The following is a 25,561-nucleotide window of genomic DNA, read 5'->3' on the forward strand; positions in this document are numbered from 1 at the left end:
TCTTAAACTTAGGTTCTTTTAACATGCAAAATGGAACACAGATTAGGTTTTGGGAAGATGTGTGGCTCGGGCGAAGATTGCTTAAAGAGAAATACCCTATTCTTTATAGCATAGCTCAAAAGAAAAGTGCAACAGTTGCTGAGGTTGTAAATTCTAATCCCCTAAATATTCTTTTCGTAGAGCGCTAGTGGGGAACAAGTTAATAGTTTGGCATGAGCTGGTAACAAAGTTAATGAATGTTGAGCTTAATTATCAGCAAGACACCTTTAAATGGTCTTTACATCAAAATGGTCGGTTTTGATACAATCCATGTATAGATCATTGATTAATAATGGTGTCATACCTAACAACCGTTGCATTTGGAAGCTAGAACTCCCCCTAAAGATTAAAGTGTTTATTTTGTACTTGCATAAATGTGTTATTCTAACAAAAGATAACCTAGCAAAAAGGTAGTGGAAAGGTAGTTCTAAATGTTGTTTTTGTAATTCCAATGAAACAATACAACATCTATTTTTGTATTGTCACTTTGCTAGATTTTTTATGGTGAACAGTTCAAGTAACTCTTGGTCTCCAACCTCCTCGTAGTGTTCCTAATATGTTAGGCTACATGGGGTGAAACCAAAGCTTAAGAATCAGATTCTAGTTGGTGCAAGTGCTATGTGTTGGGCGATATGGTTAAGTCGCAATGATGCAGTCTTTGATAAAGCAATAGTTCATTCTCATATGCATGTTATTTTCATGGGCACCCATTGGATAAGGTTCTAGGCTTTATTGCAAAAGGAGGAAGAATGTCACCACATAAATGTTGCATGCTGCCTTTTGGAGATAGTGGTGATGGAAATCTTCGCCAGGCATGGGTGGAAGTTTAATAATAGAATATGTGCTTGATAGTTGAGTTTCCATAGTTTGGTGCTCAAGAGAGTTTGTGTTGTTGTGTGGTGTGAGAGCCTTTGGCTCCGACTCTGTAATAATGAATGGCTATGTGCATCTTCTGATGCAGAGGCTGGGATAATCTTATTCCATTATCTACAAAAAATCTCAATACACACTTCTCTCTGAACCAAGAGGTAGATATGATATGTCAACACATTATTCTTGTTGATAACAACTTGCAACACCTCATTATGTGCAATCTGTTCCTGCATGACATTAAGCAACACAGGTGTGCAAAAACAATGTGAATGGACAATATTCTAACAAGAAAACATACCCAAGTCTTTATGGTTTAGAATAATTATGTTTTCACCTTGTTGTTAATCATATGTACCAAATAACCTCTCTATATTATTATTTTTCTATATCTCCAATGTATCTTCTCCCGCAGAAATTTCAGCAAGTTCTTCCTCTTGTGCATGCTGCACACACTCCTTTTCCACCTTAGATGATGGAAATTGCAGCAAGGTATTCTCCTCTTGGTCTTGTTGTTTACCCTGCAAAATCTTATGTCAACGATTCGTAAATCGCCAATCTAACGAACTTGTTAGAGTAGACAAATCACAAGGAAAACATACAGGGATTTTTAGACGGGTTCGGGCCTCTCTGAGGATAATAACCCTATGTTATTTTTGTCTTGTATTGCTCTAAGCCTGTTACAAGGGGGTGTAGCTAGCCTAGATGGATCTAAACCTAGTACGCAACTTCTTCCTTGGTTTCTATTGGCTTTTATGGGCTTGACACGAGTTTGTTCTCTTTCTCTCTCGACTTGTCCTCCGTAGGGCCGCTTGGCTCCATATATATATAGAAGTGTCGTACATCCTCTGAATTCCTCTTTCCTATTCTTGAAGATAGGCCTTCCTGATTATGGGTCGCCTTGGATATATACAGGTAGTTTCCTTTCTTCTAGGGATCCTCTTCCAAGGATAAAGATATGCCTCGAGAATTACAGTAAACACTAGAGTACCCGAATATGATAACTATCCATTATTCATCTTCAAGGCCCCCATTAGTACGTGAAATGAGGCTTCCACGGTTCAAGTTTATAGCCAACAAAGATAAGCTTTCTATCCGACCATAAACTCGGTCTTCCGATTAGGATAGATCATCTAATCGGATTTCCTGGGTTATAAGATCACCTACTCAGGATTTTGAATACATTCAAGTTCTCAAGGAGGTATTTTGTTCGGGTAGTTTTTCTTGTTGACCCGAATAAATTATCTCGTCCTTGCCAAGTACAAGGGAGATAAGACTCATTGCTGGCTAGGCTCGAAGGTTGAACCATGGCAGTGGAAAATTTGCGTGGTGGTGAAAAGGTTCTCCATCATAAACGCGAAATGTCCGTTGCTCCATCCTTTTAACTGCTCCCATGCCCTAAAAAACTCAACAGGTAAACGACTGCACGGAGTCCACCTCTTTGTCCGCGTTGGTTAGCTGAAGAGAAGTAGCTTTGATGACCAAGCGTCGCTTGGGCGCTCGTGACTCGTAACGCAATTGCACGCAAAGTTAATGCTTGGTAGGTGAAGCGTTTCGCCTCTTGATCCATTGGTCTATATAAACCTTCAGGTGCCAGAGCTCAGCTACACCAATCTCGAGTCCGATCATGGATTCTCCTCAATACACACCCTCTTCTCTTGACTACTTACCTTCTTCCCCCGAGTACACCCCCCTTACTCCTCCATCGTTTCCTGCACAGTCTGGTTCAATAGTGGAGGTCATCGAAGTCTCCTCTAACGAGGAGGTTGAAGAAAGGGTTGTGACTCACAGTGTCCCTATTAAAGACGACAAGCCCCCAGTGCCTCAAGCCCAAGATGAAGTAGACTAGGATATTTTGGAGGCAGAAATAAAAGAGGAAGAAGCGGAAGCTAAGGCGGAGAAGAAGGAGGCATCCAATGGCGTCTCCATTAAAAATGGCAAGATGCTCGCCACTTCATCCTCTCCTTCCTTGTGTTATTTCGGCGAGGGTGGCCAAAGCGAGTAGCCAAGGCGGTGTTGGAACCGAAGTCCTGAACAAAGAAAGCCTTCGCTCTGAGGGAAAGCCGAAGGCTCCTGGGTGTGATACGTGTTATGGGTGAATAATCTTCATTCCTCTAGCGTTTCAGGAATAGTATGACCCTATTTATAGCCCGTACCCAACGACTCTACGCTAGAATTTACAATTTTACCCTCTCAACTGCCACATTCCCAGCATATTTGAGGGCATTATGGTACAATTAAGTACATTTGCATAATTACAATTGTGCCCTGAGCGGCTATGTGAGCCTCGACGTCCATTTGTGGTCTTCGGCCAGTCTCATGACTGCGCTGCGGGCCTCTCTCCGGCTTCCAACTGAAGGTTCTCCACGACCTTCGCCCCTGCTCTCCGGTGCCATGGGTTGACCTTCGGCCTCCAGCCCAAGGCACGTCAGAGCCTTTGCCTGCATGGGCGAGTGGAGTCGCTGGTCAACCTTCGACTTCCGACCGAAGGTCTGCTACAGCCTTCTCCTACACAGGTGGGGAAGGTCGCAGACCAACCTTCGGGCTCCGGCCGAAGGTCCACCATGGCCTTCACCTTCATTTCCTGAAACACAACTGCAACACCCATCAGTGCTCAGCCACCGGTGGACTTCGACTTGCCATCCGAAGGGGGGCGGTAGATCATCCCCAACAGGTGGTGACTCCGACGATGGTGCTTGGGAGCCAATCCCTCACCATAACTGTTATCGTAGAGCAGCAACCCGAGGTGAGGAGTCTAAATCATCATCGTCGGAGATGTTGATGATCTTAGGCTATGACACCGGCAAGTTCAACCGAGAGTTGGGACGCTACTGACCTTGACCTCTCAATGGGCAGGAGAGTCAGGCAATCTCTTCCTCTTCGCCGGGTAGCTCTTTTTTTAATCATTGCTCCATTAGTTTATCTGTAAAATCTTGTTAAATGAAAGATTCCTACTTCTACTAGAATACCTAGGTATGACTGTAATCCTTCTTTTGAATACAGGAAGTTTTAACAAGTGTCTGATATCTCTTTTAGATAGTTTTGAGGTTTGCGGAGTTTCTTATCGGAATATTTTTCATGACAACCTTAGGCTCGATTCCAAGCAGAAAACATTTGAGTTTTCAGTCACTCGGAGATTCAACAAGGTCTTCTGCAATCCCTAAAGAAAAAAAATTCTTCCCTTCTCATTAAGAAAAAGATATGCACGACAAGTTTTGTTCTCCCAATATGTATGAAGCCCATGACTAGTTATCGGGGAAGGATTCTTGGATGGGTAGTCAAAAAACCAAGTGTGCGCGTAGGTACAAGTTCCCGAATTGCGTATTACCTCAATTTTTTATGGTATTCGCTTGAGAATAGGAAAAAATGTATATTAATAATATGACAACTATCATTACAAAATATATTCTAAGTACTTACACATAGAACTTATGAAGTTGGTCGATATTCCAAGAATTTTTAAGGACTTGACAATCTTCTATAGCTATCTATACGACCCTGGTCGATTAGATTCGACCACCCTACAAGGACCTTCCCACTTTGGAGACATCTTGTTGCTATTCTTCTGGCTTTGTAGGAGACGTAGAACCAGATTTTCAGGTTCAAAAGATCTTTTACGGATGTTCTGGTTGTGGTAGCTTCGGAAAGCTTGTTGGTACTGTGCTAATCTTATAAACTCTTGTGTCCTTTTTTCTTAGTGAGCATTGATGTCATCTTGTCTTTTTGGAATTTCATCCTTATCAACGTATAACTCGACTTGGGGAGATTTGATCTTTAGTTCACAGGGTAGCATCCAACCCCAGGTGCTACCAAGAAGGGCCCCAGAATATCCAACCCCTAAGTCATGAAAGGCCATGATAAAGGGATCGTTTGTAAGGCTTGAGCGGGTTGATGTACTCTTCTACTGTGAAATTGTCAGCTTCTACACTTTTTACCAACTCACTAGCATCATGGAGAGTCGTAGACCAATAGAAACCATGTCTGAAAGCCTTTCCAACTAGGGTTCGTGTTGGGAACTAGTGTTCCCGAACAAAGTGATGGGCCTTCGGACCTTGCAGGGATCTGATGGCTAGAGGAAAATGCACACAAAGTGGGGAAGCTTTTACTAGAATCAATGTCACATGTCCTGTTAGTTACACTTACGCCCTATTTATAGGCCGTAACCAACCGTTCACTGCTACAGTTTATGAGATTACCCCTCTAACTGTCGCATTCTCAAAAAATACACGGGTAATATGGTACTATTCTAAATACAACCAGATTATTTACAATCTTGCCCTTCATGGTTTTCAGTCGCTAGAAGTGGTCCTCCCTCGACCATGCCTTCACCCTTTCCTCCGTCTTCGCATCGGCCTTGGGTCACCTTTCACTTGGACTTCTGAAGGTCTCCACTTGGTAACACCTTCGATGTCCCGTCGTATGAATCCCTCATGTCGAGCAAAGCCCTTCGGCCGAGCTCCAAAGGCCCAACGAAAGCTTCGCCCATCCTAGCTGTCGGAACCGTTCTTGCGGCGTTAAGAGTCCAAAGGATTATTTGGCTTGCCAAAGGATTCCTGCAACATGACAGATCCATGGAAAATGTAAGCCTTGTTAGTTAGGTGTTTGCAGAGGTCTTTGACCTAATGTCCGAAGGGGCCTGTGAGACCATTCCCCAACAGCAGCCCCCCACAGGCAAGGTTCCTCTTCAATAGGCCGAACCCGTCAATTAGATGGTATCACCGAATGTCGTCCCCTTTGGCCCATCGAAGGCCTCGCACTACATGATTTACCTTCGGTAAACTAGTCCCCCTTTGCTTACCTGAAGGGTCTGATTTTTCTATTATTGTTGGTTTCTCTGGCAAGATGGTTTGAGATGTTAGTTACTATTCATTTGTCTTAACTTCCATAAATGTGATGGTTCCATTCCTAACGCACGTCTTTTTTACTGCCCTTGATTCGCATTCTGACCGCTATATAAATGTGTTACCCTGCAGTTTTTACCGCAAACACATTGCTTTCAAGCCCACATAATCTACTTCTGTCACTCTACCCAAAGCCATCCAACAATCTTCGCACTTTTAGCGGAAGTTAAGGCATCCTGATCTAATGCCCCTGAAGAGCAAAACCGTGAAGCCGACGACCTACTGGATCAGGCGGTCGAAGGTTAAGGAAGGGGTCTTGGCCGGCCTGAAGAAAGAAGGTCCGATAAACGACATTTCGAAGGTCCAGCTTCCGAAGGACCAGGAGACCCCTCAGTCAAAAGATGATGAAGCCATTGTCTTTGTGGATTACTTCTAAGCGGGGCTTCATCTACCCTGTGATGAAATGATGGTGAAGGTCCTTAAGATGTTTGAGATCTTTCTGCACCAACTAATGCCAAATGCCATCATTTGGCTCAGCTTGTTTACTTGGGCACCGACATCAAAAGAGACAATGGCCTCCGCACGAGCATTCATCACCGCTCATCAACTTCATCACCAACCAAAGCCTTTCTTTGTGGATAACGCCCAATGCACAGCCCAGTATGACTGTATTAACTTCTATTATCGAGGCAACTTGGTTACACCTGCCGTGGCCTACAAGAACAAGTGGTCGAAGGACTGGATGCAGTGGTGGTTCGACCATAAGGTGGAGAAGAGGGAGTACCTTGTGTCCAAGTGCCAAGACTACAAGGGTAACCATGACCTCAATGTGATTCTAAAAAACTCTTAGCATGCTACCTTTGAAGCCTTCACAAGGTGTGCGAAGCACCTAAGCACTCGTGACCTCGTTGAAGAGTTCATTGTTGCGGGGGTTTAGCTCCTGAATGAAGGGTGGTCTATTCCATACTTCAGGCCAAAAGGGCCAGAGGGGCTATGCTGCCCCCTATTTGATTTTGGAGGAAAAACTAGTATGTCTTGACTTAATTTCCCACTAGTCACAATTTTTATGCTACATTCCTAAGTATTTTAGTATTTTTTATGTAGCTTTAATAGTCAATGAAGTGGAGGCTGAAGCCTGACTCCTCTCGGAAAGTTCTCACTAGCCGAAGGCCAAACCTGTGTTGAATAGGCCCTTGGCCACTAGCTGAATCGAATCTTCGAGCATCGAGGCCTCATCTATGAGGATAGGCCAAAGCTCTTCGGGTCCTCCGCGGGCGGTGCAGAAGGGAGCACCTCTCGGACTCCAACACCAGAGGTCCCTCCGCCACCCAAGATCAAAAAAAGAGGAGAGGTTTAAATCCTCCAGCTCAGGCAGCCAATAAAAAGAAGACAACAACATCGAAGAAGGGGTTTCTCCAATTAATCTTTGGCGATACACAGGGTGAGGACGACCTCGAGGGCCCCAAGGCTGTTGAAGTTGTACCCCTCCGACAGGTGCCTCCAAAGGAGACAGTAGATGTGGTCACTCCTTCTCCTAAGCGTGTCGTGACCTCTGCACAGATCGACTAGCTACTAGGGTCTCGGCTTGTTGCCCCAACTATGGCAAAAGAGAGGGAGGCTGAGCTTTGGCATGGCAAGAGGGTTGAAGAGGCTAGCCCTACTGACTCTGGATCCGAGCCAAACAGCTCATCTTCTTCCAGCTCAGACTCTGACTCCTCCAAAAGTCAATTGAGTGCGGAGACCGAAGAGGGGGAGGATGCTTCTCCACAGTTGTGTCGTCACGGTGGCAAAGACCTTATGTCAGAGGGCGCCCCATGTAATGCTAGAATCATTGAGGCCAAAGCATTGTGACTGACTTCATTTGAACCGAATGCTGGAGAGGTGAAGGATGCAAAGAACACATTCGATAGCTTCGCCCTCCTCGTGCTCAAGATACAATTGGCGTAGAAACTGCTTCTGAACGTATGGACGCCTTTGACGTCATGACAGCAAAGGTACTTTCGATTATCATTATTCTTACCTTCACACATTCATACTTATAATTTAATATTTATTTTATAGGGCATGCTTCTCGCGTGCGCTACGCGTAAGCGTGAAGAACAGGAGAAGGCTCGCCTAAAAGGGGCGGAGGCAATGAGAGACCTACTTCCTAAAACAGCAGAGAAGACCAAAGGAAAGATCGGTGAATACCTCCAATAGATGAAGATGGTCGTACTGAGTGTGCAGGAATTGTAAAAAGAGGTAGGCACCCTTCCCCAACGAGCAGAGGTGTCGGAAGCACCCATATCAAAGCTTGATGAGCTTAAAAAGGATCACCAAGAAGTTCGAGCTCTCTATGTGGCCGAAAAAGTTGAAAACCAACGCCTAAACAAAGCACTGCACGAACCAAGGCAACTTGCTGGGGACACTATCCAGAAGCGGGTAGAGGTTCTGGAGCTAAAAGCGGTGAGGGCCACTGAAGCTATTGGCAAAACTCTTCAAGAATTGGGTGCTTCGACCTCAATTCTAGCTTTCGACCTCGACGGCCTTCTCGAGTGGGTCACAAAATTGCCTGAAGGCCTTCGGCAAGCAGCCCACTTGTATGGCGATTTCTGCACCATGATTTTAGGCCAAAGCCTTATACAATCTTTAGAGATGACAAGCTACAACCACAACAAGGCTCTCCAAAGCCCTTCGTTCTACTACCCGCCAGACATGTCAACCGAGGCGGTGACAAAGACGTCGAAGGCTGCCACCAAAGCTTTCACCAGCAACTACTGGTGCAAGTATGGGTGCGACCTCGCCCTTCAAGAGGCGAAGAACAACCACCGATGAGTAAGTACCTTTTCGTTATGTTTTAGCATTGTTTTATTATTCTTTCATTTATTTTTAACTACTTTTTATTGTAGGCTACCATGAAGACCAGGGATGCTTTGGTCATTACAGGAACCTCTGCTCAGCCCACTTCGCCACTTGCTCCTTCACAGGGCACTGACGAAGCACAAAATGTGGGGCCAGAGTAGGTGTGAGCGAGGAGTGACTTATTGTAGTCATTTGTGACTAAAACACGATGTATTTTGACCATCTTCGCACCATGCGCATTTCCCCTTTCGACTCTCTGCGGGTAGTTGAAGGTGCTGTCCCTATAACTATGATACGGGACAACCTTTTCATGTCATAGACTTGCTGTGATTCATTCCACCATCGCCACCTTGACATAGAATTTGATAAGTATTGGCGTGCAAAGGCTAGGACCTATGATGCTAGAAATGCTAAAATGAAAGTGTTTTGGGATTCATTTTTCCCTTCAGACTTAGAGGTCTGAAGGGTCAAATGGGAAATTCGTAGGATAGAGCGTGGAGACTTTGACCCTCCGATAGGGCTCCTTGAGCCGAAGCATGAGCTAATTGATGAAGAGTATAACTTGACCTCGCTCTTGCATTTTTGTTATTAGCAGCAACCTCAACCTTCGCAAGGCGCACCATTCATCGAATGTCATGGTGTTCTGTCTGTACCTTCACCTGGCACTTCTTTAGATAGTTATATCGGGTCCCCCCTGGACCCGATGGAGCCTTTTCCCACAAGGAGAGGTATCGCTTTCCAACTTAGTCATAGTTAAATGTATAAAGATTTTGCAGATCCTGACATTGATGAATATGCAGAATGAATTTTCATTATTCTTTGTTGCAATCTTTCATTGAGCCTTCAGTCCCAAACTTTTTAGCCGTAGGGACCTTCGGCTTTCACATGCACGAAGCATCGATTGAAAAAATATCGTCCCCAACTTTTAAACCGTAGGGACCTTCGGTAGCAACGTGCGTGAAACATCAATTGAAAAAACACCGTCCCTAAGCCATAAGGACCTTCAGCAGCAACATGTGTGAAGCGTCAATCAAAAAAATGTCGTCCCCCCAACTTTAAGCCGTAGGGACCTTCGGCAGCAACGTGCATTAAGCGTCGATCAAAAAAAATGTTGTCCCTCAACTTTTAATCTGTAGGGACCTTCCGCAGCAACGTGCATGAAGCGTCGATCGAAAAAACACTGTCCCTCAACTTTTAAATTGTAGGGACCTTCAGCAGCAACATGCGTAAAGCGTAGGTCAAAAAAACGCCACCCCCCCCCCCAACTTTTAAGCCGTAGGGGCCTTTGGCGGCAACATGTGCGAAGATTCAATAAAAAAAACACCATCCCCCCAACGTTAAGCCGTAGGGACCTTCGGTGGCAACGAGCGTGAAGCGTCGATAAAAAAAAAAGTAGTCCCCTTTCACGGATTTATGGTTGTTTTTGCCTCTCTTTTTTTACTCAAAAACCAAATATGTAATGGCCGAAGGGTGTATTTGTCTTTATTTTGTAGTTCAAAGTTCTCTTGAACTTTTTGATTCGATGTGTGCCTTACTCATCTTTAACTCGGCAGTGCTTTAACTTTGTTCATGCCGAGGTGTGCAATTCCCACTGTGGATTAGTGACACAAGATTTTTTTTCTTCGAAGTCCAGAGGTGAGTTGCCCTTGCTTTAAGGTCTAGCAGCACTTCGGCTTCTTCCTTTTTAAGATGAGAGGTAAGCTGCCTTTGTTTTAAGGTTTCGCAACACATTGGATTTTTTTTTCTTTTTAAGTCAAGAGGTGTGCTACCTTTGCTTTAAGGTCTAGCAACATTTTGGCTTTTTCTTGCGGTTGTGTACCCGTCTTTAAGTCGAAGGGTAAGGTGTCAGGCATACTTTTACATTCCTTACCTTGACTTTTTTTTTGCTAGCTTCAACCCGCCTTATTTTGTCGATTGGTGTGCATCCTTCAAGCGAAGGTTTGCATCACTTTGACGATGAATTATGCATGAATTCCATCGAGGCACATGCTTCCTTGGGGGTAATTTCATATAATCTTAAGGGTTTACAAAGGTGGCTGCCTTGTTAAAAACCTCATGCCCTGATGAGGGGTTTCCCCTATGAGGAAAATAGTACAACACCTGCACATTGCTTGAATTGAAATGCTGAATTTAAAACTGCATAAACGTAAATCTACTACAGGTATTTTGCCTATTACTATGAAACCCCCTTTTAATGTCTTTGATTACATATAATACTTGCGAAGGCTATCTGCATTCCAAGTGTGCGTAAGCTTTTCTCTTTCGAGAGTAGCCAAGTGATAAGACCCAGTCCTCTTTGAACTCTTCACCAAAAAAAGTCCATCACATTTGCTTCTTAGCTTTCCCACAGTCGAAGCATTGGGAAGCCTTCGTAGTACAAGGTCCCCTAGAGTGAACTCCTTCGGAGACACATTCTTGTCACTCATCTTTTGTTTCCTCTTGGTACTTCACCAAGTTTTCAACGACTTGCATTCTAATTTCTTCCAGTATATCTTTTATTACTAGCTATTCGTTCTGAGCTATCTCAGCGATGACACAAAATAACTTGTTTTTACATTCCTCTAGAGTCATAGCCTCTTCGCCGAGGAGTAAGTGAAACGACGTGAAACATGTTGGTCTGGTTGCTGTTGTTCTGAGTGACCACAGGACTTTCGGCAACTCCTCGACCCATTTTCCTTTCGGGAGACCTTGCAGCCGCATTGCCACACTAGCCAACACATTGCTATTCACCCTCTCCATAGCTCCATTCGACTGGGATGGCACAACGAAGCAAAATGAATTTTGATTCCCATGTCTTCGCAACACTGCTTAAATCCTTTGCTATCAAATTGTGTTCCATTACCGATTGTTACTTCGTGTGGAACGCCGAAGCGACAGATGATGTTTTGCCACAAGAACTTTTGAACATTTTTTAGCGTGATCTTCGCAAATGGAACTACCTCCACCCATTTGGAGAAGTACTCAACTGTCACTACAGCATAGCGAAAGTATCCTAGAGTGGCTGACAACTGTCCTATGATGTCAATCCCCCCACCAAGTCAAGGGCCAAATCGGTGGGATGAGCTGTATCGCTGACAAATGTTTGTTGGAGCTCTTGGCTATGTATTGCATTTCATGCAGCTTTGGACTGTGGCATCCACTTCGTTGATAGCCTCCGGCCAATAGAATCTGTGCCTCAATGCTTTTCTGAAGTGCCCTGGGTCATCTCGGTGTTTAAAACTTTATTATATAGTTCCTGATCTGTCGCTGTTAAATACAAGTTTTACAACATGTGATATCATAGTCGTACAACAAATAGAGTAGTGAAATAAATCCACCAAGCTAACAATACATAAAGAGCTCCGCAAAGGCTCCTGAGCAACAGAGTCCACAACACCAGAGGGCACAATAGGACCAGCATGGGGGCATGCCACTCCACATATAACTCGGGTGAGGACGCGACCAAGACTTATTCATAAGCCTCACCGTCGGCGTCAGTGAAATCCGGATCTTCCTCTAAAATCATAAACAATGGTGAGTACAAACGTACTCACCAAGTCTCAATACTTACCCTACATCAAAGGGATATAAATACATACATACAATATTTAACAAGTACATGACCATAAGTTGAATCTTGCAAAAATGCTAAGTTTACACATGCAAAGTTTTATTTTTATAAAACGAGTTTTGTGAAAATCATAACATCATTATTAAAAGAAGGGTTCACAAACACATGGACTTGGGCATCATGGTGGAATCCGAGCCGCGATCGAGGGCCCATGAGAAGCACCAATTTCATCATAGATCTCCCCTGCTATTGAGGCAGCCACACCCCGTCCTAATCGCCCACCACACAGAATCACTGCTTCAGTCACCGTATGCGAAGCCTCAAGCACAGGCATCGTGGTGGAAGTGATCGAGCCGGCCGAGGAGCCATGAGCAATCGCATAGTCTGCGGAACCTTCCACTCGAGCCGAGCTGAGCACCACAACATTTGACGTGGAGATGCTGACCTGAGCAACGGTGGATGCCGAAGCACCCCGAAGACCCAGAGGCACTTCCACTAACCGATGGAGACGCCATGACAGACAAGGGAGTCTTCACGATGCTTGATTGCCTGCTCGCCCCCATTTCACGCAGGTTAAATGGCATCACCGCAATGAGGCGTGACCCGCCGTGAGCGCCCCCAGTAGGGAAGGGAGCCATCGACCTGGGGTGTTAGGTCATCTCTAACAGAAACTCTAAAAATTTATCCTCTAAAATACTATTACAGCATCCTCTATCACTATTACAGCATCCCTCATTCCCTCCATCTCTAACAGAAACTCTATATCTCATCCACTATCTTCTCTTTCCTATATTAAAATGTTTTGTGGCCAACCGCCATAACCGCAGTAGCAGCATCGGGTTTCACCTGTTCCCGTTGCAACGGGTATTGATTGGCACGGTTAAAATTCGTGGTACGTATAAATTGCATTTATTCGGGAAAAATAAATATTTGTTTGGCATTATTTTTTTGGAGCTAATTTTTTTCACCCCTTCAACTACGCAGTCACAAATGATTGTTTGCAACATACGAAATGGTTGTGGCTTCCACTACAATTTAGCTTACAAAGGAAGGAAGAACCAGTCTTGCTACAGAAGCCTCACGACTAGTGGCTTGTAGGGGAAGGAACTGCGGTGGATTCGGTCACAAGGCTCAGCATCTCACTATATATATGAGGCTGAGGTACTCTCACTTGCAAGCCAACCAAATGGATCCTCGTTAGCCTGGAAGCAGCACTTGAGAGACCTTTGTTTCTCCAATGATTCTTCCGATGAGGAAGATGATTTGGTCTTAGCGATTCTCAGCGCCTGGCATGCGGACGGGGAGGCATCACAGCGGGGGCCTTGGGGCGGTTCAGTGCCGGGTCATCGGCGTATCCACCGAAATCGGCTGGAGAGCCACAATAGGTTGTACAATGACTACTTTGCCGATCCCGCGGTGTACCTCGACTACATTTTCCGTCGCAGGTACAATTATAAACAGAAGTTCTCTTGTGTAGGTATTATGTACTGATGGTATGTGAGGTGTTAATGCTCGGTGTTTGTGCAGGTTCATGATGAAACATGACCTTTACCACAAGATTGTGCAGGCGGTTGAGGAGCATGACCCGTGGTTCCAGTAGAGGAGGAACGCTGCAAGCGAGCTGGGGCTATCCTCCTTGCAAAAAGTGGTTGTGGTATTCCGTATGCTAGCATACGATGCTCCTGCAGATTCTCTGGATGAGTGCCTCCGGCTAGGGGAGAGCACCATCATTGAGAGCATGAGACGGTTTGTTTGTGTTGTCGTCGAGGTGTTCGACGATGAGTACCTCCATGCTCCGAACGAGGAGGACATTGCTCGCTTGCTTGCTATCAACGAGCGAAGAGGGTTCCTCGGGATGCTGGGAAGCATTGACTGCATGCATTGGAGGTGGAAGAACTATCCGACGGTGTGGTCGGGTTCTTTCACCGGCCATGTCAATGCACCGACGATCATTCTAGAGGCAGTGGCATCGCAGGACCTGTGGATTTGGCAAGCCTTCTTTGGCATGCCAGGTTCTCTGAACGACACCAACATGCTGCATCGTTCACATCTCCTCAACAATCTTGCCACTGGCGAGGCACCCAAGGTACAATACTCCATTAATGGACACCATTACACCATGGGGTACTACCTTGCAGACGACATATATCCAAAGTGGGCAACGTTCGTGAAGCCCATACGATCTCCAGTTGGGAGGAAGCGACAACACTTCGTGGTTCAATAGGCGGCAGCACGAAAGGATGTCGAACGGGCCTTCAGAGTCCTGCAGTCCCGATTTCCCATAGTCCGAGGAGCAGCGAGGTTATGGGATCAGGAAACCCTTAATGACATCATGACCCCCTGCATTACCATGCACAACATGGTAATCGAAGATGAGAGACCGGATGGGGAAGTCGAACACGTGTACGAGGGTGCTGGTGAGGATGTGGTGCCGTCGCACGCCGCAACCCCCTCACTGCAAGCATTTATCCAAAGGTATGGTGATATAAGAAGCAGACCAGGTCATCAGCAACTCCGTGATGATATTGTTGAGCATCTCTGGCAGCTCCACGGAGGAGAGTAGTATGAATCTCTTGTAGTTCGATCAATAACATGCTTAGTACTATGTCCTAAGGAACTATGTGGTATGTACGTGCGTATTATGTTTGGTAATGGTATGTACCATTCTTGTTGCATGTGTAGTCAAATGAACTCAGTCCTTGGATCGGCTTCCTTTGATTCTTCGTGTTTTGAACTAAGAACCTGTCGGAGGATGAACTCCACAAGCGGGGATCTGGAGGGACCCCCTTTGAGATTCGGCCGGGGGGATGATTCTGAATCTACCTCATACGTGAATTAAATGAGAGTAAATGGGATGCAGGTGAGATGGATGATCGGATGCTAGTGGAAATAAATGCTCAGGAGATTTTAGACAGGTTCGGGCCGCACGGAGCATAATACCCTACTCCTGTGTGTATGCTATAAATGCTCTGGGAATGCCTCTCTGAGGATCTCTTATGTTATAAGGATTTCTATCTAAGTCTAGAGCTTCGTGTGTCTTATTCTTCGTTAGCTTGTCTCGGTATTCTTCAGCTCGTGAGTCTTGGTCGACCTCCAGCACTTGTCCGGCTTGTCCATCTTCAAGGCTTCCGTAAGACTTACCTTTCTTTTCCGGGGCGCCCACCCCTTCTTATATCCCGTCGGGGCGGCCTAGAGTGCCCAGAAAGGATGGCGCAAGTCCCAAGGCACCATAAATGGAAAACAACCATCATGGGCTGCAGCTTGATGTTACGGGGGGTTAAAAATGCGCCCCCGTCTGGTACTGTCGTCATCATGCTGCTTTTCAGTGGATGCAGCAGGGAGGGCCCATTGGGCAGCCACCGAGCAACCCCTCGTACCCATCCAGTCAGAGCAAGCCTGGCGCAGCAGAGCGGCAGACGATATGCCTCGAGCCCTGCGACGATATCCCGAGGCGCGCCGGATAACGCGCGACGGGACCCGCTGAATTAGATGTCCCCACGCCTCCCTGCCAGGCAGTGGCAGGGACTGACAGCAGGTGTGGGGGAGTGGTTGGAAGTGACAAGCCATGCTTCCTCTTAAATGCAGCATCGGGCCTCTCACCAATTGACACCTCACCGCTGAACCCTTGTGGGGTCCACCGGCAAAGGGCTTCTCAAGTCCTTGGGAACTCTGGGTGCTCGAGGACTACTGTTCATAGCCCCGAGCACTCTCCCTTGGATATGCCTTTTCTCGGTCCTCGGGGAACTCGGGTACTCAGGGACCACTGTTCATGGCCTAGAGCGCCCTCTCCCGAAACTGTGTCTGCTCGGGTTCTCAGGGAACTCGGGTACTCGGGGACCACTGTTCATGGCCCTGAGCACCATCTCCCAGAACTATGTCTGCTCGGATCTTCAGGGAACTCGGGTACTCGGGGACCACTGTTCATGGCCCCGAGCACCCTCTCCCGGAACTTGGTCTTCTCGGGTCTCGGGGAGATAATCCCCGAGGGAGAGCGCCACGTGGCACTCTGCTGTCCTAGCCTCGGGACTCAGGAACTCCCGGTTCCCATGTCACCGACAGAACCGAACAGCATTGCAGTTTTGCACGACACAGAAACTAGAAAGATAGCAGAAGGGGAGAAATTTAACACAACAAGGGAGGTAACAAATAAGAAATCAACAAGCAAATCTGGGCATGGTTTCAAATCCATCATAGACTGGGAGGTGACCTTCTAGATCAGCTCCTCCTCTGCTGCAATCCTATGCACAATGATCCTTATTGCAGAGCAAGCAACCATGGAGTTCTACACACAAATAAAGCACACCATGTTTCTACACAACCATGCATTACATTCACTATTTGTAAGCTGCAAGATAGATTGAATCTCGAACATAATACAACCAAGAGTGCAAATTAGCCGGATGGCCCAGAGGCGGCGTGCCTAGCTGCAATAATGCTCTGCCGGAGGCTCTTGTAGTAGGCATGCTGGTCCTCATCCATCTGCGAAAGATCCATGTTCATTATCTCCCTCTCCTCCTTTACCTTTTCCCTCTCCTCCTTTACCTTTTCCAATTGCACACGCTCCTCCTCGAGCCTGAGCCTCTGGTGCTCTATTCTCATCATCTCAGCAAATATCTCGGCCCTGTCCTTCTCAACCTTCTCTTTCATGGCCAACTGGCGGTCAAATATCTCTATCATGGGCCTAGAAGCTGAGTTCGAGGAGGAAGAACCGCGGGCAACCTCCTTCGAGCAATTGTGGCCAACCCCGGGAGAAGACTCAACATGCTGCGTCGATGCGGGGCTGCCCACGGCGGAGGTCTTCTGCTTCTTGCATGAGGTCTCGGATTGCCACTTGGGATGATGCCGCAACTCCACCCAACAAGGCAGCAACGTGAACTCCTTGTTTTCCATGGCCTGGAACATTTGACATGCCGCCGCGATCTGAAACACATAAAAATCAGTAATAAAGGGACAGTTCCATCATGACAACACATATGGTAAAGCTTACAATGGCACATAGATACATCAACCATAGAAAATAAATGTACCGTGTCGGGCTCGGTCGTCCCACTCCTCCTATTACGCACAGCCCTAGCATAATGCCCGCAGAACCTCTACACCATCCCGTTGATGAAGGTCCACCTCCCCTGCAGAGACTTCTTATTGTGGGTGGAATGAAAGTCTTTGTGCTCGTGGAAAAAGGTCTCGATCCTCTGCCAGAAAGCCCTTATACTCTGGTTGGTCCCCACCACGGGATCCATACTCACGTTCAGCCATGCCTTCACAAGATGAAGGTCCTCCTGCATGGTGTAACTGCATCCACGGCCACCTGCAGCTACCACCTCTCCCGGTGCCTCGGGTTGCTGATCTTCTGCCACATGAGCCTCTGTCCCGAAGATGCCTTCTTGGGTGGGCGGCACAACATCGTCCCAAGGGATCCCATTGTCGTCACCACGTAGGAAGGGGGTGTACTCCATAGAGTCCCTGCAAACCATTAAAAACACGATGAAATACAACAACGCAGTATGAAATCTAAAGAATGTAAAAGGCATTATCTTGCAAAAAATTATCAACCATTCAGACATTACGAACATAACGAGGGATATGTCTTAAGGAATAACACTTACATCATGAGGGAGTACCAGAGTACAAGACCAACAACTAGAGGCTACCTCAACTCAACAATTACCGAACAACTAAGTACACACCCTACCCAACTACAGCCTCCAAGATCGATCGGATTCAATGGACAAGCCATCATCCGAATCGCCACACAGTAGGTCATCCGAATCGCCACATAGTATGTCATCCGGGCTCCAGTCAGCGGGAACGACGTCGTTGTCGTCAACGTCCTTTGAGCCCCACGCTTCCTCTTGCACTACCACGCTTCCATTGTGCCGCTCAAAGCATCTTCAACTTGGAACACGAGCTGCTCCAAGTCCCCCGCAATGTTGTCGACCACCAGCAGTGCTCTGTTGAGCTCCACGTCAGTAGGGGTGTTGTTCATACTCAAGTTGTCCTTGACCACCTTCTTCAACGCGGCAGCCATCTCCTGCACATGGTCCTGCATTTTTGACACAAGAGCGGCAAGCGCTGTGGCGTCCATCTACAAGCACGGACAGGGATGACTAAAGCGAGGAACTAAATTTCAACTCAAAGTTTACACTAGTTAAGCATTTCAGGCAACATATATATACACACAAAACTGCACACTAATATAGTGGCCATTCTCATTACTGCACTAGCTACCATGCCATTCCTTTAAGGAACCAACAGCTTCTGGATGTTGTGGAGAACAGATATCATGTATGCCTCTTAGGTGAATTGACAGAAGGTGTGTTTGCTTCTGTATTGCTAGCCTTAAGCAAAAATGACAAGTAATTCCTGAACTAATCAGAAGACGTTGATATAATGAACAATGATCTAACTGCAGGTAGCACAGATGCACTAGATGAAGATGGAAGAATCCAAAAAGTACCAAGATCTAAGGAATGCAGAAGAGGAAGCTCTTGCACTCGTTCAAATGGACAAAAATGATCTCCGGTACAAGAGATATTCCATTGATGACATACAAGCTGCCACTCATAAGTTCGACAAGGCACTCAAGATAGGAGAAGGTGGGTATGGACCAGTATATAAGGCAGTACTGGATCATGCTAATGTCGCTATTAAAATTCTAAAACCAGTTGCATCACAGGGAAGGAAACAATTTCAGCATGAGGTAAATCTGAGACATGAACCGATTGTGGTAGCCTTGAAATTTATGAAATTATTGCTAGTAAGTTCTTTATTGGTGTTGTCGGTTTACATTGGGCAGCTTCAATTATCTAGATATTACAAGAACCACAATTAAACACCAACAACATTCCTTTTCTTTTATTTGCAACAAATTTGTTCATTCTCAGGAAGCAGATTTTGTTCTTTGCATGACATCCCAATCTTCGTACTTGTACTCATTTGCCATTTCAATTGTTAGTACGTAGCTTGTCAATTATGTACATGGTAATAGGACCCTTTATCTTACAAGAACCATATATGAACAAATGATACAATTAATAACTACTGCAATCAGTGGTACAAAGGATAATCAATCACACAAATAGTAAGTAACAAATATGGTTGTGTCCAAAGTTCATGACTACATTTTTGTAATCAAATACTATGCACTTTGGTCAGTCCCAAAACTTCACTCATAGTTACCTCATGTTTTGCAGTCTTATTTTCTTTCCCTCAACTTTTACTTTCAATCAAAGTATATTATCAAGCATCAGTGGTTCAGTGCGGTGCTGAGCAAAATCAATCAAGGTACACGCTTCAGTTACATGGACAAGAAGCTGATAAAATCACTTAGCCACAATTCTGTAAACTAGTTCATGAAAATCCATTGAAACCCAACTCGTCAGTAACCCACCAGCTAGCATACACGCATTCAAAAACATCTCTACAAGCATCATGCAGTAATAATCGTACATCTAACATATTCAGGATCTACGGCCATTCACCAATCAAAGTGATATCTGTTCAATTCATAGACGAATAAAGAACGGCCATTTCTATCACAGACAAATCTAAATCTCATGCTATTCAAGGCTGCCATTTACAGACACCAAATTAACATACACTAGCAAAGACATAGATCTGGAACGCCAAATCACAAACTAAACTTTAACTAAACACACCAAGCAAGCAATATCTTCTTCAGTTCCCGCGGCGACCAACCCACGCTCCGGCCGTCCGCCACACACATACATGGATCTGAGACTGGAGGACTTACCACAGACTTGGGGAGGACCACGGTTTGGCTACTACAGCCGAGCACACGGAAGGTGGGGAAGCTTCAAGCGGCAGTTGCCGGATCTGCGTCGCACCAGTCCTCAGTCGCGGGGGAGGATGTGTCTCTGCCGGGTACCTGGATGGTGGTCACTTCCGCCGGCCACCGAAGCCGCCCACCTCGCCTCCGCAAGGGCTCGCCAGCTCCACTTCCGCCGCTCCGCAGGAGCAACGACCACTTCTCTAGTCCCCTTGCGCACAGGGATGAGGATGCCGCATCGCTCTGCAAGTTTGCCGACGCCGAGCCCCTCCCCGCATCCCAGTTCCACTAGATACGGCGTCTGTTGGAGACCTTTGCGGACGGCTACGGCGGCAAATCGGGTGCTAAAGTCTTTTACCATGCGGATAGCGACGCTGTTGGAGAGGGCCTTATGCCAGAGATGTTGCATCCATCTCCATCGAATCAAAGGGTTTTGTTGTGTTTCTGTGTTATTTTTGGGTGTGGCATTTTTTGGCTTCTTGCTTAATTGGTCTTCTTTCCCCTGATTCTCTTCATCCAGAGGTCGTCATCACTAAAATCCGGCTCCCTACTTGAGGATGGGGGTGGACCGACATCAACCTTGGAAGTCATGAGCTTCAAGAAAAAATGTTATGTCATAACCTGCAACACCATAAATAATGTCTGATCTCAGCGGAAGCAAATTAACATACATCATTGCGACTTGAGGACGCACTACGCCTCTCCTCTATAGGCAGTGCATGTCTATTTCTTGAGGAGCGCTGAGAATCATTCCAATTGCCCAAATGCCGAGGTAGTGACAAAGCACAAGCGGGACGTCTGCGGTATGTACCCACACTTTGTCCAAATGCAAAGAGGGCTTAGGGTCATCCACCTATTCCCATTCCCTAATTGAGATTATTACTCTATGAGATTTTAAAAGGAATTTGATGTCTATCATCTTGCAAAGCTCTTCCGCTCTCAAAAAAGCCCCAAGAAATCCATCGTCCTCATGTGAAATCGTTTACCATTTCTAGTCTAAGCGGGTGAGACGTTGTAACTCAGATTGTACAACCTTAGCTGATAGGTATTGGTGATATGCCCTAAGGTAATTATAAGATAATTATATCGCATCTATATTTATATATTTTTGGATAATATGTTATTTGATTCCTTGGATAATTATCATTTATATTGATTAGTAAGGATGCAACTTGTTTGTGAAGCTCTCTGTTCTATTGTGATGTTATTCTAAATGATCTTTAGTCTTATAGTATTATGTGGGATAATTATGATTTGTACACTAGCATATGTATTTATTGATAATCATATTTCACAGATCATAGATATTAAGATATCAAATCAATAATATGGATACATGTTAAAGAATATGGTGTTGGATAAATCCAACTTAAGATAATACTAGGATTGTTATATAATGTACCATCAGTTGTAGTCTTAAATTGTGTACTTCCAGGGTTCTTAGATCTGAGATAGTCATTAATCCCTAAATATGTAATGATATATTTAGAGACTATTAAATGCTACTTCGTAACTAGATAGTTATAAATGTAATATTTAAATTTGTTATGAAATATATCGTAAAATATGAACGATTAAGATAAATTTACCTTTTTATATCACGGGAGATGGACCTCTAGCCTAGAGATGCAAGCAATTTAGTACACTTAACGCAACCGATGAAATTGGTTGGAAGCTTTTGTGCCCATCGGGTCATCTCTATTCTAAGGTTTTCAAAATCCTTTTGCAAACAGTAATCGGACCTGGGTGGTAAAAAATGGCGGTTATTACGATAACCGCTCAAAATTCGACTAAAATTTGCTCAAAATTCATTCGGTAAAATTTACAATTTAGACAAAAAAAGTGCTAGATTCGTCGTTCAGTAACCGGTCGAATTGGACCAGTTATCGAGCAATTTTGTAATAAACTAAACGGTTTTTTAAGAAAACCGAACGCTCAATAACCGAGCAATTTTGATTAAAACCGAGCGACTTGAAGCGGTAACTGACCAGATTAACTCCTAATCTATGAATATCTAGGAAAATAAAAAACATAAAAATCACCAAAAAATAAGAAAAAAAAATAGTAACAAATATGGCATGAAATTTGCTATGTTTTGTTTAATTAGAAAAAATTTTGGCATGACTTTTGCTATATTTTGGGCATTTCCAAGGAAACAAATATATACTAATAACAATACGAGCATGACCATATAATTGTTTCATCGAATATATATATACATTACATATGTAGCACCTTAAAGTAATAAATATGTCGAGTTGTCCATACAAAGACTAAAAACACAATCACATACCATCCATACTTACCAAAGTGATGGTCCATGCTTAAAATGTAGTTTGAATAGTATCCACACCACGTGCAACCTACGAGATAGAAAAAAATAGTATAATACCATGGTATGGAAATAAAGTAGTTGCAGAAAGTAAATTATCATCACCTTCATAGCCACCAGCTTGGGGGCGATTAAATTTGGCTGTATTGTACTCCTCAGTAGACATGAGTATTATCCATCGTGTAGATAGCAACTCTGCTTTAAACTCTGCACAAGTTTGTCCCATTCATGCAAAAGTGGTTTATCATTGTCCTTGCAATATGGCATAAAACTCAGGGTCTTGCCACTCATAGACCCACTGAATAGGAGGCTCTGACTGAGTATCAGGGACAGTATAGTAGTACAGATACGATCCAAAACTACTCTCCATGCTATAGTTGCTGGAATAGCTCTTACTATCTTATAGTCCATCATGGCCACCCTGTATGACATGCCTTTATGAGGATGGGGCACCGTGGTTTTGGTCTTGTGTGGCATGCGAAAACTGACTCTCACTAGTAAATTGTATGGGAGCAACAACAAAGGATGGGCATGGAGGAACATCGCCTCCCTGACTGTCATTGTCAGCGCTATCTATTTTTGAGCTGCTATTATTCGATTCTTGACAAGTTGGGCTCTTTGAGTCACTATACGTACTCTCATCGCTTTGCATTTGTCTTTTGCCCTTACCCTTAATCTTCTTGCTCTTCTTTGGATGCACCATTTGCTTCTTCCTCTTTCCCATGTGTGTGCCACCTACCACTTTAGCAGCCCACTATTGTAAATCTTGTGGGTTCACTGTGTCTATCACCAGGTAAGTTGGCAGGGGTATGTCACTGTCTGTGTCCTCCTCATCAAGCTCTGGGGCAGCATTTGATCTACCAGTCTCCATCCAGTCCCACAGCGAATTGTTCTCCTCGGTCAATGTGAGCTCCATAATCCACTGAAATGGATCATCATCAACAGTAGACATGATGCCTACATCCAAATTATTTTGTATTCTCATGTTGTAGTTGATATATACCAACTTATAGAGCTTCTTGTAGCTTAAGCGATTGTGAATTTCCGTGTGGATAAATGCAGATGTACTCCAATTCCTCTCACACCCACTAGATGAAGCGCGCTGAGACACTAGGCGCCTGGCAAGCATTGTTAGTGTAGGTATAGACGAACCAAACATAGACCACTATTGCGTTGCAAGTAGGTAAAGTGATATAAGGTTTGGAAAAGTAGATAAATTGATGCAACGTTTAGATATGTCAATGCAATTCGTACCAAGTTGAGTCCTACCATCACAAGCGATCCGTGAAGCAAGCGGACTAGCGAACGACAAAGACTTTGTCCGATATATTTCAACCTCAATAAGTGCTTCCGCAGAAGTACTAACATCGGTCATCCTCTCGAATGCCTCCTGGAGATCTTCGAACAAGTTTGGATCCATGCCATACACGTAGTGCATGCGGGGGTTCAATGCGACCGCTGTAAGTTGATGATCAAAGCAGTAGTACCATAAGCATTAGAACCATAAGCATTAGTACAATAAGAATGCAAGTGGTGGGAGTGTATTACCGGTAGTATGTAGGTCCCATTTGCTAGATCATGCATTCTGCGATCGACAATTGCCATGTGCTTTTCAAAAATATCCCTATCATTGTGATATAACGAATCGTACTCCTGCTTGACATCGGTGTATCTCAGGAACACCTCACTCAATGTTGGCACCTTGTCTTGATCAGCAAATCGGAGGAAGGTATACAATGGCTGAACGGAATCAACAACCATTTTAAGATTGTTCCACCATAGTAAGCTGGATAGGTAACTATGTGCATATCTCCCAATATCAGAACTAATGTAGCGAGACTGCTGGAGGTCACTAGATGCTATCCATTGCATGAACCTATCCTTTTGGCGTAGAAAGCTTTCAAAAAATAGATAGTTTGTGCCAAATCTTGTGGCATTTCACTTGACCAACTCTCCACCAATCGCGGTCTTCATCATTTCAGGTAGCTTTGAATGATTATACAGCCATCGTGATATAGACCTTGCACTTTGAATGATAATGTCGTATTCTCTAAATTCACCAACTGATTTCAACATTAAATTTATTATATGTGCCACACAAGGCTGCCACGCGATAGTAGGATATTCCCTTCTGAGAACCTGACAGGTCTTCTTATAGTTGGACCCGTTATCAGTCATGATTTGCACAATATTTTGTGGCCCCAAATTATTGACCACTGCTCTTATCTCCTACATAAACGAATCAACCAAATAAATATACAACAATTGAAATAATATATTACCAACTTAGCAAAATAATGTACCTTGTTCAAATACTTTGCATCTTGACTGTAGCCAGTCGCATCTATGGACTTGTGAAAAACATACGACCATTACAATATAAAAGGAAATTAATAATACTATGTGCGTCGGTCCAGTCCAAGAATCACACATTATGGTCACACCATACTTTGGCCATTCTAGCTTCCACTTGTCAAATATCTTCTTCAATGCACTCTCGTTCTAGTCCAGGTACTTACCATCTATATCTTGGGCAGTTGAAGATGGTACACCCTCGTCTGTTATAGAACAGATGGTCATAAGTCAAAAAGAAAGAAATATGACAACAATAAATTCATTACAAACTTAATCACTCACCCCATTTCTGTGTTTCTTTCACTACAGCAACAAAGAATGCATCATTCGCCCTTCTACCAGGAATACCTGAAGTGTGGAAAAATTTGGACCTTGCCAAACCAATAGCTTCCTTCGCTTTCTTTCCCTTCGCACTCCATGACTCGGTGTCAATCCTCAGCTGCACAGGGGCTTTTTCTACAGCAACATTGTAATCTCTGACACTTAGTGGTGGCTCCCTGGTTGAAGATGCTCTCCTAAGCATCCTCTTTAACACAGTGCCACCTCCATACTCATAGGACTCACCTGCCCTCCTCCTGAACTCTTCATCGTCCCTAGACTGAGCCATGACACGCTGCACATGTTCCTCTTCCATGTTCTCATTATCGCTTGTCAAATCTACCTGAAGTCTTGCTGACTCTTGCCTCCGAAACCTCTCCTCAGTCTTTCCCTTCCTCTTATCTCTTGCCCTATCCAGCTCACGTTTGATCCGCGCTCTATCAAATGTTCTTTCAACCTTGTGGCACCATCGCCTTTCTTTTCTTTATTGCAGTAATTGCACTTAAACCCCGGGACCAAATTGCCCCCGTGCTGCCACACTACATCTCTATCCGCCATCGATTAGTTTGTATTGTCTCTGTTCGAAGAAGAAAGCTCAATGGTTAACCTACTAATAATTATGTCCA

At 44.7% G+C, this 25,561-nt stretch overlaps 1 protein-coding gene across 1 annotated transcript; it reads left to right on the top strand.

The window, feature by feature from the left end:
- The first annotated feature begins 13,804 nt into the window (after positions 1 to 13,804).
- On the top strand, positions 13,805 to 14,365 carry LOC133903199 (uncharacterized). Its single transcript, XM_062344521.1, has one exon. The coding sequence runs from the start codon at positions 13,805 to 13,807 to the stop codon at positions 14,363 to 14,365; it is 561 nt and encodes a 186-aa protein (XP_062200505.1).
- Positions 14,366 to 25,561: the final 11,196 nt, after the last annotated feature.

This window comes from Phragmites australis, chromosome 21 (assembly GCF_958298935.1).
Source record: "Phragmites australis chromosome 21, lpPhrAust1.1, whole genome shotgun sequence".
Classification (NCBI taxonomy): domain Eukaryota; kingdom Viridiplantae; phylum Streptophyta; class Magnoliopsida; order Poales; family Poaceae; genus Phragmites; species Phragmites australis.

Coding starts and splice junctions, on each gene's coding strand:
- LOC133903199 (XM_062344521.1), top strand. CDS start 13,805: ATGCTAGCATACGATGCTCCTGCAGATTCTCTGGATGAGTGCCTCCGG.